A 12325-nucleotide genomic window follows, 5' to 3' on the forward strand; every position below is an offset into this window, starting at 1 on the left:
GTTCCCTGCTACTGCTTAGCTTTTTTTTTTTGGGGGGGGGGGGGGCTAAGCTGCACCAAAAGACATATTCTAATTCTTTTTAAAAACATTTAACCTTTACACAACTCAGAGGGATGTATCATTTTCTGACACAGAGTAAGTAGAATTTGTTTGTATTAGGGACTACCAAAAACTTCCTGAAACTGTAGTCTGCCCAGGGGCTGTGACTCACTGATCCCTAATTCTCACTTTAAACAGGTATTTCAGAAGAAATGTGTGTTCAGCACAAGTATCATAATAAGTGAATTAATACTGCCCCCCTATATAAGTATTATCATAATAAAGGGCAGGCAAAAATAATGCAATCAATACTTGACTACATATAATAGAAACTAGTATGCCTCTCAAAAGTAGTTTTTACCAAAGGCACACAAAATTAGTTGGTACTTAAAAATCGCAGCAGCACCACCACCAGCACCACTGAGAAAATCCAAGTTGTGAACCTCAGAGAATGCCTCAAGCATACCAGAAGCCCCTCTTCTGGACATGTATCAGAGTGGCTTAGGGTACAGTAATGAAAGAGGGGAAATGAATTAAAACACACTGGGAGGTGAATTCTTGAAACTGAAAGGCTGTTATGCCTCACTACACCCACAATCGCAGGAATGAGAACAGCCAGACTGAAGAGGGAGTCGCAGAAAAAGGCTTGATTCACATGTGCTTTGTATACCTATGGCTCAAAGAGTGGCAGCAGACAACTTGTGCCTGAAAGATACAGACAGGCTCCTCTGGCATGTTGTGTTGTTCCCGACTGTGGCGCACAGATGAGATACGGGAGTTCCAGGGTGAAAGCTTGTTGAGTCAAGTCCTAGAACTCAGCTGCATGGGCCCCTCTCCCGATCCTTCCCCAAAACAGAGACAAATTTAGTGGGCTGCTGCTTGCTTGCTCTGAGGCCAGTCAGCCTGAGGACTAAACAGCACGCTCCCTGTAAGCACTGGGGCTTTAACCAGAAGCATACCTGCCCCCCATATATTGGGGGGGGGGGGTGACAATTCCCAAGTGCTGGAATTCCTGCTGCAAACAAGAGTCAAACATATTATCTGAATAATTTTCTAGATCTCAATGATGCATAACAGTTTATCTAAACATATTTTAGGTCTTACCTAAATTATGTCTTGTTAGCAATGCCAAAGCTTGACCATCACAGTCAATGTTGTAAAGATTTTCTGTCCTCTGTACATTACTTAGAAATGTCTTGTAACATAAGAAATTCATGTTTTGTTCTTGGGTAACCTTGTTTAACAAAGGACCAAGCCTGAGCCACAGAATCAATGTATAAATACAGGACCACTAGACGGTTCAAGGAAATCAGCAGAAATTCATGTGTGAGCATCCCTGCAGTGCATGGGTTAATTAACACATCAATCCTCCCTGGATGCTGCCGCCACCACGGCCCAAACGGTGACAGCTAAATATAAATACTGAAGATTTTTTTAAAGGAGACATTTGCCTAGTAGACCAGCATACTAGCAAGCATAGTATTTCTTTGTGTACACAGGACACAGCATTTAAAAGAAAAGATGACATCTAACCATTCATGCTATTTACATGCAGAATAGTAACTACTTAATTTAGCTGCAGAAAAACCTGAAAACACTCATAGTTTTGCAGCAACCGAAAACTTCAAGTGCTACAGCAGAAGAGAATCACTTACATCCTGTTCCTTTGCAGCAGATGAAGTAACTGCAGAAACGGCATGCAAGTGGTGGAGACTAGTTGCCCATGACAAAATGTGCTGGGAAGCCATCCCCGGCCCTGAACCGATGAGGGGATTTCCTCTCACTGCACAGCAGGACCAGTCAGCAGGAAAGGCAGAAATGCCTGCTCCTCATGCAGCCGGGCGCTCAGGACAGCACAAACGGAAGCACCCCCACCCCTCCTTTTATCCGTACAAGCAGAGATGAAGCAGCTTAGAAGGAACAGGTGACTGCTCCAGGATTACCCAGTGAGCTTTCGAACGAGGATGACCCTGCGTCTCTCCAGTCTGTATTCAGCCCTTCAACACCTGCGCCTGGCCTGTGCCTTCATTCACAGTTCATTTAAAAGCAGGCGCCCCCTGAAATGCCTTGCAAGCACAGGCACTAAAAAGCGCTTCTCGCCATCCAGAGTTGGGGCACTTCCCTGCGAACCAAATTTGCAGCAGTCCGGACTGTTTTAGGACTTCTAAGATAAACACCAAGGCAACTTGCTTGCTCTCTCAAATACCACTTGATATATTTGGGTCTTAGCTACGAACAGTTGATCACATTATAGTCAACCCTTTCAAAATAATGGAATAAATACCAGGTTTTAGAAATTAGCATGGGTTTCTCAGGTACTGTCCTCATGAACTGAGGCATTAAATGCTTGCTCCTCAATTCTGTAGTGGGCACTGCAGGCACAAACACACACCTGGGGGCACTGCTACAACTGGACGGGGACCACACACAGGGCAACAGCTGCCATAAGCGCCATTTTGCCTCATGGAAAGATGGGGCTCAAATTAAATAAGGGGGGTGCTGCTGAATGCAGAGTTCTTCTCCCAGGTCCAGCCAGCACAGCTTTGCAAAGTCAGCCCATTCAAATTTGCTAAAATTCTAGAAACACAGACTGGTAGAGTTGGAAGGGGCCATGAAGGCCATCGAGTCCAACCCCCTGCTGCTGCAGGACACCACGTTACACCATCCCACTCAGAGGCTGTCCAGCTTCTTTTTGGATGTGTCCAATGTGGGAGAGCCCCCCACCCCTCCAGGCAGCTGGTCCCACTGCCGTGTTGCTCTGACAGTGAGGAAGCTTTTCCTGATGTCCAGCCTGAATCTGGGTTGTCGCAACTTGACTTGATTACTCCGTGCCCTGCACTCCGGCATCAGCGAGAAGAGACCTTGGCCTTCCTCTTTGTGGCAGCCTTTGAGGTCCTTATGGCGGGATATCATGTCCCCCCTCAGTCTTCTCCCTTTCTCAGGGCTGAACATGCCCAGTTCTCTCAGTGTCTCCTCACAGGGCAGTGTTTCCAAACCCCAGATCATTTTCGTTGCCCTCTGCTGGACCCTTTCTAGTTTTCCTGCATCTTTCTTTAATCTTGGTGCCCAGAACTGCACACAGTATTCCAGATGAGGTGTGATTAAGAGTATAGGGGAACTATTACTTCTAATGATTTGGAAGCAATACTTCCTGGAGGCCTGGAGGAGTGCTGTCCATGGAGTTGTGGTGGGTCAGATGCGACTTCGCAACTAGCAGCAGCAGCTTCTATTAACACACCCCAAAATAGCGTTTGCCCTTTTGGAGGCTGCATCGCTTTGTTGGCTCCCATTTAGCCAACTGTCCACAGTAATTCTGTGAGTTTCTTCCATCATCCATCCAGGCTTCTTCTACCATTTGCCAGGAATTGTCCTCTGGAACTTCCCCCTAGGACTGACTCTGGTTTCAGTTCACAGTTCTTCTAGTTCATGGCCAATTGAGTTCAGTTCAGTTATGCACTTCCAGAAGAAGTGTCCCATCGCCTTCTTTGGCACAGGACTAACCAGAGTTAGCTTGAGCTTCACTGCTGCTGTCTGTGAAAGATTCTCCACCAGTGTTGCTTTCAGCTACCGCTGCTGCCCAGTAGCTTCTCCGCCCCAACTTCCTCAGGGATAGCCATGCTCTTCTGCTGATGTGCCCATTCTTCCAGAGGAGGGTGGATGCATCTTCGTCTGCCGTCTCGGCTTCCACCATTCAACGCTGAATGAGTCTGGCCTCCTGGAGGCGTCCCTTTTGGCTTCTTTCATGCTCTCACATCCTCTCATCAGATTAAAGTGCACATCCAAAAGGGGGGCCCGGTCACTGGCAAACCCTAATCAAACCACAAAACTACATTCCAAACCGAACATGTATGCACGGGCTGCATTATGGCCACGTATTGGAAACCTGACTGCACTGTGCCACCGGCAGCGCTTGCCACGTCACTACGGACTTTCAATGCAGTTCCCGCTTGCTATTCTCCCAGGTCCCTACCATAAGATAATGGGCGACACTTATAACTGGCAGGCCACCAAAACAGTAGGCAAGGCTTGGGGTTCCTCTCTTTGGGGCAGAATGAGATATTCTGGAATAATAAGCAGGATAAGCAAACTGCAAGCCAGCTGCAGGGGAAATTTCAGTTTGGGAGGTTTTGCTGCTGCTGCTCTCTTCAACCGTTTAGCAAGACTGATTCTATCCCCTACAGTTTGTGTTGCAACAATCAGATTTCTTCTTGGAAGACCCAATTCTTGGAAAAGGTTAGGCTAGGAGGATAGGACTCCTGGAATGCCCCATCCCCATCCCCATCCCTCCATACTCCATTTGGCTTTTGGTCTCCTTTGGGAGCTGATAAAATCTCTGCCTTTAACACTGAAATCCTGAATGAAAGTCCCGCTGAACTGAATTTCACTAGGATAAGTAATATAAACTCAACGGAATCTTAAACAGTTTATTATACCTTCCATATTAAAACAAGCAGGCCTACAAGACAAGCTTTTCACTAACCAAAGTTCAAGAAAACATACTGACAAATTATATTTCCCCTATTGCTGCAGGAGACGATGGCAGGATCACTGCTGTGATCCAACAGCAGATGCTTCACGTCTTGCTTTCATGAAGGCTGGACACCCACACATTCATTACAGCTGCCCAACGAGCTTTGACTATGCAGATGATGATGATGATGATGATGATGAGCATGGGCTGCGAGCAAATGCTTCACCCAACATACATAAGCCAGCAGGGCTGGAGGAAAGCCAGCTGTGATCCCACCTGATCCCACTTCCCCACTATGTACCAAAGGAAACACCCATCCAAACTGCAAAGTGCATTTTGCTTGCTGTTTAGCACAGCTAAGCTGGTAACCGTAGGTGGCAAGGAATTCCCTGCTGTTCAATGACCGAGCTGAGCAGCCACGCAATCCCAGAAGCCTGCTGAAAGACAGGTCGCCTGCATTTACATGCCTGGCCACGGAGATGGAGGGTCACTCTTCCCTGCAGCCAGCATGGAAACGAGACTCGCAGCCTCTGAGCCTGTTAAAACTAGCTTTACAGGTTTATCATCCGCAAGACAGATGCACATCCAGTTTCACACAAGCAGATCTTAAATGAAATCTGTGAATTGTACTGAGACTGTAACAGGGAAAAAAATCCAGTCACTTAACAAAGAGACAAAACACCCAACCACGACTATCAAGAGATTGTTTCACTTGGCACCGCCTGTCCAAATAGCCAAAATATTTTACAAAGCCATTTAATGTACTAACAACTCTTCACTGGAAATTAAATGGCAAGAAACAATGACTCTGAACATTTCTCTGCCGCTGGGTCTCAGCCTGCCCACGAGGCAAAAAGGACATCTGTTTTCTCCCTGCTTTCTTCCAGTAGCCGCCTACCGCTAAAGCCTCAACCTAGCAAAGCAAAGCAACATCAACTGATGAGGGAAAGGAGATGACGCAGCAGAAGATGGGACAGCAGGCCGAAATGATGCAAAGCACGCCGCAAATAAAGCAAGCTGTGCCCCTGCGTGGCCTTGGGCCAGTTCTGCTGCTCTGTTCACTCACAACAGCTGTACTGTTCTGCACAAAGCAGGTGAATTGCAGCTACTTCATAGGGTCTAACAAGCAACCTCCTGGGACTGAGGATCTGCCTGGTCAAGAGAGATTTGGTTAACTGTCCTGACCATTACTTGGAAAGTCTTTTTAAAGCACTGACTTTATTAAAACAAAATAGATAACTGATGAGAGGTATGCCAACTACAACACACTGGCAGCTTTTGCGAAAATAACGTGATTAACTCTAAGAAAATTATAATGAAATTCTCTAACTTCGTAAAACCTTAGGCAACATTTCTGTTAATGCGAGCACCTGTGTTCCTGCTTGTCACTACTTGCAACTCTTACTGCGGGTGGGTGGGTGGGTGGGTGGCAGAATCAGTTTTGCTGCACTGCTAGGTTTGCCCGTAGCTGCTACAGGGCAAGGAGCCTGCTAAGCGATTACACCATCATGACATTCTCAAGGTAAGCTGCCACTTGTGCTGTGACAGTCTTCACTTTGCAGAATACTCTGCAGTCAAAGAATAGGCAACCACTATTTAATCAGCCATATTGCTTCCTTATCCCAACTTGCAAAGCAATTATTATGCAAAACTTTGCCATATCAAAATAGCATTTCGTTCGATCAAAAATGATGTGAAGAATATAAATGATACGAAGACTATAACTCAAATACTTAGGTTAAGCATGCACTGACTGAAAATTAAGAAAAAATAATTTTTGGTCTCTGTTTGCCAGAGCAAAAGGCACTGGCTGGTTTTTCCAGAATACTGGGAGAGCTTGAAACGTGAGAGAACTTCCAGACCTAAGCTTACTATGAATGTAAGAAAAATGGTTTTAACTAAAGATGACCGGGGGGAGGGGGGGACGGGGACGAGGAGAGAGAAAGAATATATGTTTCCTACATGGCATTACAGATAATATAAGCAATAATTTGGGAATGGTAGAGTCTATGCCAGTAACAGACCATGGCAAGTAATGACTAATTGAGCAGAATACACCAAGTATGAACACAGACGTTGTGTTCTTCCAGTAAGAAGAGACATTTAGCAGCGCCTTCTGGGCAGCCGCCTCTTACCCTCTTTTCCATCCACAGGCTTCGATACCTCCATGTCAAAGTTCTCCTGCATCTGTTGCCCTCTGAAGCAGCGGAGGTGCTCTTGCTCTATCAGATTGCTTTCTTCTTCGTCTAGAGGCTGCCAAGTGCCATCAATAAACCACTGCCCACGCATCACAGCAATCTTCTCAGATTCTGGAAAGGCAAGAAACACAGTGATTTCAAAACCTATCACACAGCAGTAAGAAAAGTACATGGCTTGGGCAAAACAGTAACACATCTTGGGCAGAGTCTGACAGCAGGAAACCCTCTCTCCGTGCAGGGGACTGAATGATGACAAACTCTGCCGTCTCAAGTTTGCTCCATTTGAAGTTACACCATGTAATAGATGCCGTGACCTTCAGGAAGTCAATAAACTGCAAAGTAGCTTGGATAATTTTGTAGTTGGTAACTACTTTAAAATTCTGTCAACTAAAGCTTGACAATGACTTTGAAAACTTTAAGCAAACGCTCTTCTGCCATGTTATATCACAGACGCATCAAACATGTCATCCCCAAATACCTTCCACGTGTAGCGTTCCTGCCTCACAGCACCCTCAAAATCATCCTCAGTCAAGATCAAACATCCCGCGGTCACGCACCCCAGCAGTGCAGCAGGATGTGGCTGCCCTTGGCGTATGCATACTAACCTAGCGCATGCCTTGGCTTCATGACAGAATATTCATTCCTCCCGCAGGTTCCTGTACCTTGGAGCGCTTCTCTGCGCGGCATCATTACCAAGAGGCGTCTCCCTTTTGGCCGCTGGTACAACCTGCACCCTTTTCTCCAGCATTGCGTCTAACACAACACACGCTTCCCGATACCACACCACGGACACCAGGGGCTCCACTCCCTTTCTAACCATCAGATGTGGGGACAGCTGAGCAGGAAGGGTTAAACTTCTCCTATCCACACATGGTGGCCCCAGCCCAGATCAGGGCTCCACATGCTTACTTAGAAATAGCGGAGGTTGGGGACTTCCGCATCAGTGGGGAAGGGTCTCTTCTGGATTTCAGTCTCGACTTTAAGGAGTTACCTATCCCTCTTACTGAAGCTATCCCCAAAACAGGTTAAGCAGCCTGACACCTGGCGTGGCTACACCACCCTACAGATTTGGGAGCCACCAAGCCATTGTTCCTTCAGGGGGGAAAAAGAGAGAGGGGTTTGGCCACAGTTTGTTGTTTAGGCCTCCATTAAATAGCAAAATTCCCTTTGCTCTGGAGGTTCCAAGAAACAGCCTTTCTTTCATTTTATCTGAGATGCCAAGTCCACAGCAAGTCACTGTCTCAGTCGCACATGGATCAAATCACGTACTCCAGGTTGCATTTTGCACTTGTTAATGCCAGTAAAGCAAGTGGGTGACATGATCTGGGAAGCTCAAGCAAAGGGGCTTAACGCCATTGCCATTTATCCTAGTTTACTAAAGGCACTGCCACCCAGGGCCTGATGCAATCAAAAGCTGTTCATTAGGCCACTGACCGCGTTCGTTGACGCTTCCAGGGCTCTCTGGGCTGTTGAGGCAAGTTGTGGTGTTGGAAAAGCGGATCAGAGAGCCACTGGAAAGGCTACTTTTGTAGACAGAAAATGCTGTTCACAACTAGCAAGGGGCTCAAGTTATTTAGCTCAAATGATGAAAGACTCCATGTAGGTGGGGATTAGGGATATGAACCACAGGGCAAAAGTCAACAACCCCTTGCATAAAATGTCGTGGCAACAGAAGAGGAAAAAACAGAATGATGACCCACTCAATAGCGGAAAACAAACTTTTCAGTAAACTAACAAATGAAACCACACATGTTGTGGGGATAAGATGGAGGAGGAGAATGATGTAAGCTGCCTTGAGCCCTTTGTAGGAAAAAGCAGGATATAAATAAATAAATAACTAAATCTGGAGATCTTAATCAATGCAAGCTCTAGCATTAATCCAATTTTTCTGCACATTTCAAGCATCCAGGAGCTGGAATAATCCTCTCTGGAGAAGGACAACAGGGATCAGGACTGAGGCTGTTGAACCGAACAAAAGTTGAGCAGTTGACCCCATACCCCTGCATCACAACAGTTGTCGCAATGAGTGAGACCAGTGGAAACATGATGCCCCCTTATGTTTTGGACCACAACTCTCTGAAACCCTGTGCAGGAATTATGGAGTTGTGGTCCAAACCACCTGAAATACACTATATTGCTGATCCCCGAGGTACAGGAACTGCCCTATCCACCTGTACTGGAATATATCCCAAAAGAGATGACCAGCTTATTCTCACTTTGCTGCAACACTGGGCACTGGAGATGCAAAAGCAGTGCCTGATAGCATCCTTTCCCCAACGAAACTGGCTATGAACCACCCACAAGGCGTGGGGAGGATGGAGCCTGCTTCTTCTGAAATACAACTTTCCAGGGCGGTTACCTCAGACTCCAAATCTGAACTGGAAAAGGGGAGGGTCAGAATTCTTAGCTGAAATACTAAGACCAATAAAGTTCTGAAATAAACCAAGCAGCTGGTGGGAACCAGATTACTACTGGCTCAGGGAGAGACACTGTTGAACAAGCAGAACCCCAGAAGAAGAGATGCAATTAAATAAATTTCACTGTCTGGTGCCAGCATGAGAGTGCTGGTCAAATGAAGAATGGCTGGCATTCCTGCTATCTGGCCCCAAAGCAGCAAGAGCCTCTCTGAAGATGGAGCTGATTCTGTCTGGTTGGAAAGGGAGAAGGTACTTTCTCTAACTAGCTGCCTTATTAACTTGATGGATGGCCTTTGCTAATGACTTCTGAATACTCCTTCAATATCACAAACCCAGCCTTTAACGTAACAGCCTGTAGCCAGAAGCCTCTCCTCTTGATGTGCTTGGAAGGCACAAGGCAAGTGAGAGCGAGAGACCAGCTCCTAACACAGGGTCAGAATTTCTGAACTGGTCCGGCTGAGCCAATACACCAAGGAAGTGTCATCCTGGGTGGGCTGAACCCCCACAGGGGTGATGTGATGCAAAATAAGGATGAACTAAGTTCTAGACTGCTTAAAACATGGTGTCCGCCTTGTCAGTGGTCACAGCAGAGAGGCCTTAAAATGCTTGGATGACCACTGAAGAGTTTGACAGCCCTTATGTGCAGCTGCAGCTCTGCTGGGGATAAGGAAATGTTCATCTTCAGGCCTGCACTATGTCCATGAGGTGGTCCAAGGCTTGTCAGAACAGACTGTCCATCCTCCAGAGGAAAAGGCTTTGAAGTAACAGGCAACTTCAATTACCCACACAGATTGGATAAATGTGAGTTCGGGTCATGACAAATGGTCCCCATTTGGGACACATCTACAATTGGGGACTATGAGCCCCCTGATGGAACAGCCAACAGTTATTGTGAATGAACTTAGCCTTTCCTACATAAAGCAAAGAACTCAAGATGGGCACGAAAGCTCACGGGGCCAGTCAGACCTAGGTGCATGGCTAATGCTCTGTGGCACGCATCCGATGAACCCACACAACTAGAAGAAACTTCCTGCAGAATCCTCAGTTCTCAACCTTTCAACATTCAGAATACACAGAAGAGAATACACTCTAGTCACTAATCATTCCAGCCTGGTGGAATAACTGTTAGCTACTCCTGTAAGCAACTGGAGTTTTATGCATTCCTCTCTATATATTTATCTAATCCCATACTTTGTTACCAGATTAAAACTCTGGGCTATCTTTCCCTCAACTATTCAGAGTTTTGGCATCGTGGAACACAATGTAGGAACAGGGTTGTTCCTGGGTTGTTTTGGGATGTGGGAACAGGCTAATGGTCAAGTAGGCTTGCTCACTTCTACACAGACATTGTTTAGTTATGACATGGGTAGTTATGCACAAACTAGGAAACATTGGGAGGAAGATAAAGACCTATAACAGCTCAGAACATTGTTGTTGTTTAGTCGCAAAGTCGTGCCCGACCCATCGCGACCCCGTGGACAACATTCCTCCAGGCCCTCCTGTCCTCCACCATCCCCTGGAGTCCACCCAAGCTCACACCCACTGCTACCTCATCCTCTGGCAGAACACTGTAAGGAAGCTTAATTAAGAATAGTATACTAAACAGTGGCCACCAGGACACGCCCACAGAGTAGTGGAGGTCAAAGAGCCAGCTAAGATTTTAGTCCAGTAAACTCTCAACAGTTACCCAAGGTAAGCAGGTCACTACTATCTTAATATTACTGGGATGTTTTCTGAAAATACCCTTAATCTTGTCCAGGTCACGTGTTCACTTCCTCCTTTGGTCCACTACTGCTTTTAATACCAGCATCTGGGAACCTCTCCCTCCAACCTCAGAAATAGCTGTGAACAGTATGCAGCACTCAGGTTTTATGCAAAGGCAAAATTGCTTCCAAACTGGAAACCAATTACCAATTTCAGTCTCTCCCACTCCATGTGCCTTCCCCGCTCAGTCAGGTATGACATTCTCCAGCTCCCACATACAAGCAAAAACATGCCAATTCCTTTCCCCTTATTTGCCTCGCGTCTCCCTGCCATCCAAACACCCGGCTGGCAAAGTGCGCCAGGAAGCTCTGCCTTCGCCTCACCCAAAGTCAGACGCAAAAGGGCTGTGTGCGCTCAGCTTCAGGAATTCCACACCAGAGGAACCTGTCACCAGGCATATGGGATGTAATGGGGCAAAGGGTGCAGAAGCGGCCTCCTCCTCAAGACCACAAGATGCTGCCTGCGATCTGGGCATTACCTCCACATAGTCTCAAACCCTGCTGCACTCAGAGATCGAACTGAGGTTCCTCGCCAACATTGGATGGAAAACCCGCATTAGCTGCCACTTAATGAGTATTTTTATAAAGGCCTATCCATTACAGCCAAAACAAATTTAAAATTCAGCATCCTGCAAAGCGACTGCTAAACAGGGAAGGCAGATGTAAAATGCTTGGACATTTTGAAGCCATGTAAAAAGGAAAAAAAAACACTCTTTTTTTGGAGGGGACACAAAAATTTGCGGAAAAATGAGAAAACACTTAAGATCTACAGATCTAAAGCCAGGCTGTTGCTTTTGGATGTTCTTCCACAATCTGGTGCCCACCAGGTAATTCGAATTTCCGCTGCCATCAGCCTTAAGCAGCACAGCCAAGGGCCAGGAATGCTGGACAGTGTGGACCAAAATATCCAAACACCAACATGCTGAGAAGGGTGGCTTTAGAAACATAAATCAGCCTTTATATTCCTAAAGTGTTATTACACAGATCTTGGTTTACTTGTAATATTGTAACTTTTAAAAATGTTCAAGAATAATCTCAGTAAATTTGTAATTTTTGTATGAATAAAGTACAATTTTACATTTACTATACTAAACATTATTATAAGCATACCAAGACATGCATATTTGAAGTTACTTTTTAAGGTCTGAACACAGAGATCCCCAAGTAGCCAGTAAACTCTGAAACATCTGAATCATCCTAGAAGCCAGAAGGCTGGTGCACAGCGTCTTCCTAATGATGAAAAAGCACAGGGAAACGCCCAAACATTTTCCTGTTTCTGAGGTGGAGCATAGGGAAGTTTGATTTGAAGGGTTTTATTTAGCTGCAGAAAGCTCAGATTAAGGAATGGCAAGGAAACATACTTAAGAGCCCTTCAACAGTCACAACATTTCGTTCATTTTGGTAAATAATTTCCATTGACAGAGATTGGTAGAAGCA

At 46.0% G+C, this 12325-nt stretch overlaps 1 protein-coding gene across 2 annotated transcripts in view; it reads right to left on the reverse strand.

Annotated features, from left to right (window-relative positions):
* DDHD1 (DDHD domain containing 1) overlaps window positions 1-12319 on the reverse strand; it is a 32614-nt gene extending 20295 nt beyond the window's left edge. For both annotated transcript variants that reach the window (XR_006415315.1, XM_044436201.1), the window contains exon 1: window positions 6646-12319. Coding sequence is in view for 1 of the 2 variants with exons in the window: in XM_044436201.1 (XP_044292136.1) it covers window positions 6646-6904 (259 nt within the window). In the remaining variant the exon portion in view is untranslated. The remainder of the gene's footprint in view (window positions 1-6645) is intronic.
* Window positions 12320-12325: the final 6 nt, after the last annotated feature.

This window comes from Varanus komodoensis, unplaced genomic scaffold (assembly GCF_004798865.1).
Source record: "Varanus komodoensis strain SLA01 unplaced genomic scaffold, ASM479886v1 scaffold3, whole genome shotgun sequence".
In the NCBI taxonomy this organism is placed as follows: Eukaryota; Metazoa; Chordata; class Lepidosauria; order Squamata; family Varanidae; genus Varanus; species Varanus komodoensis.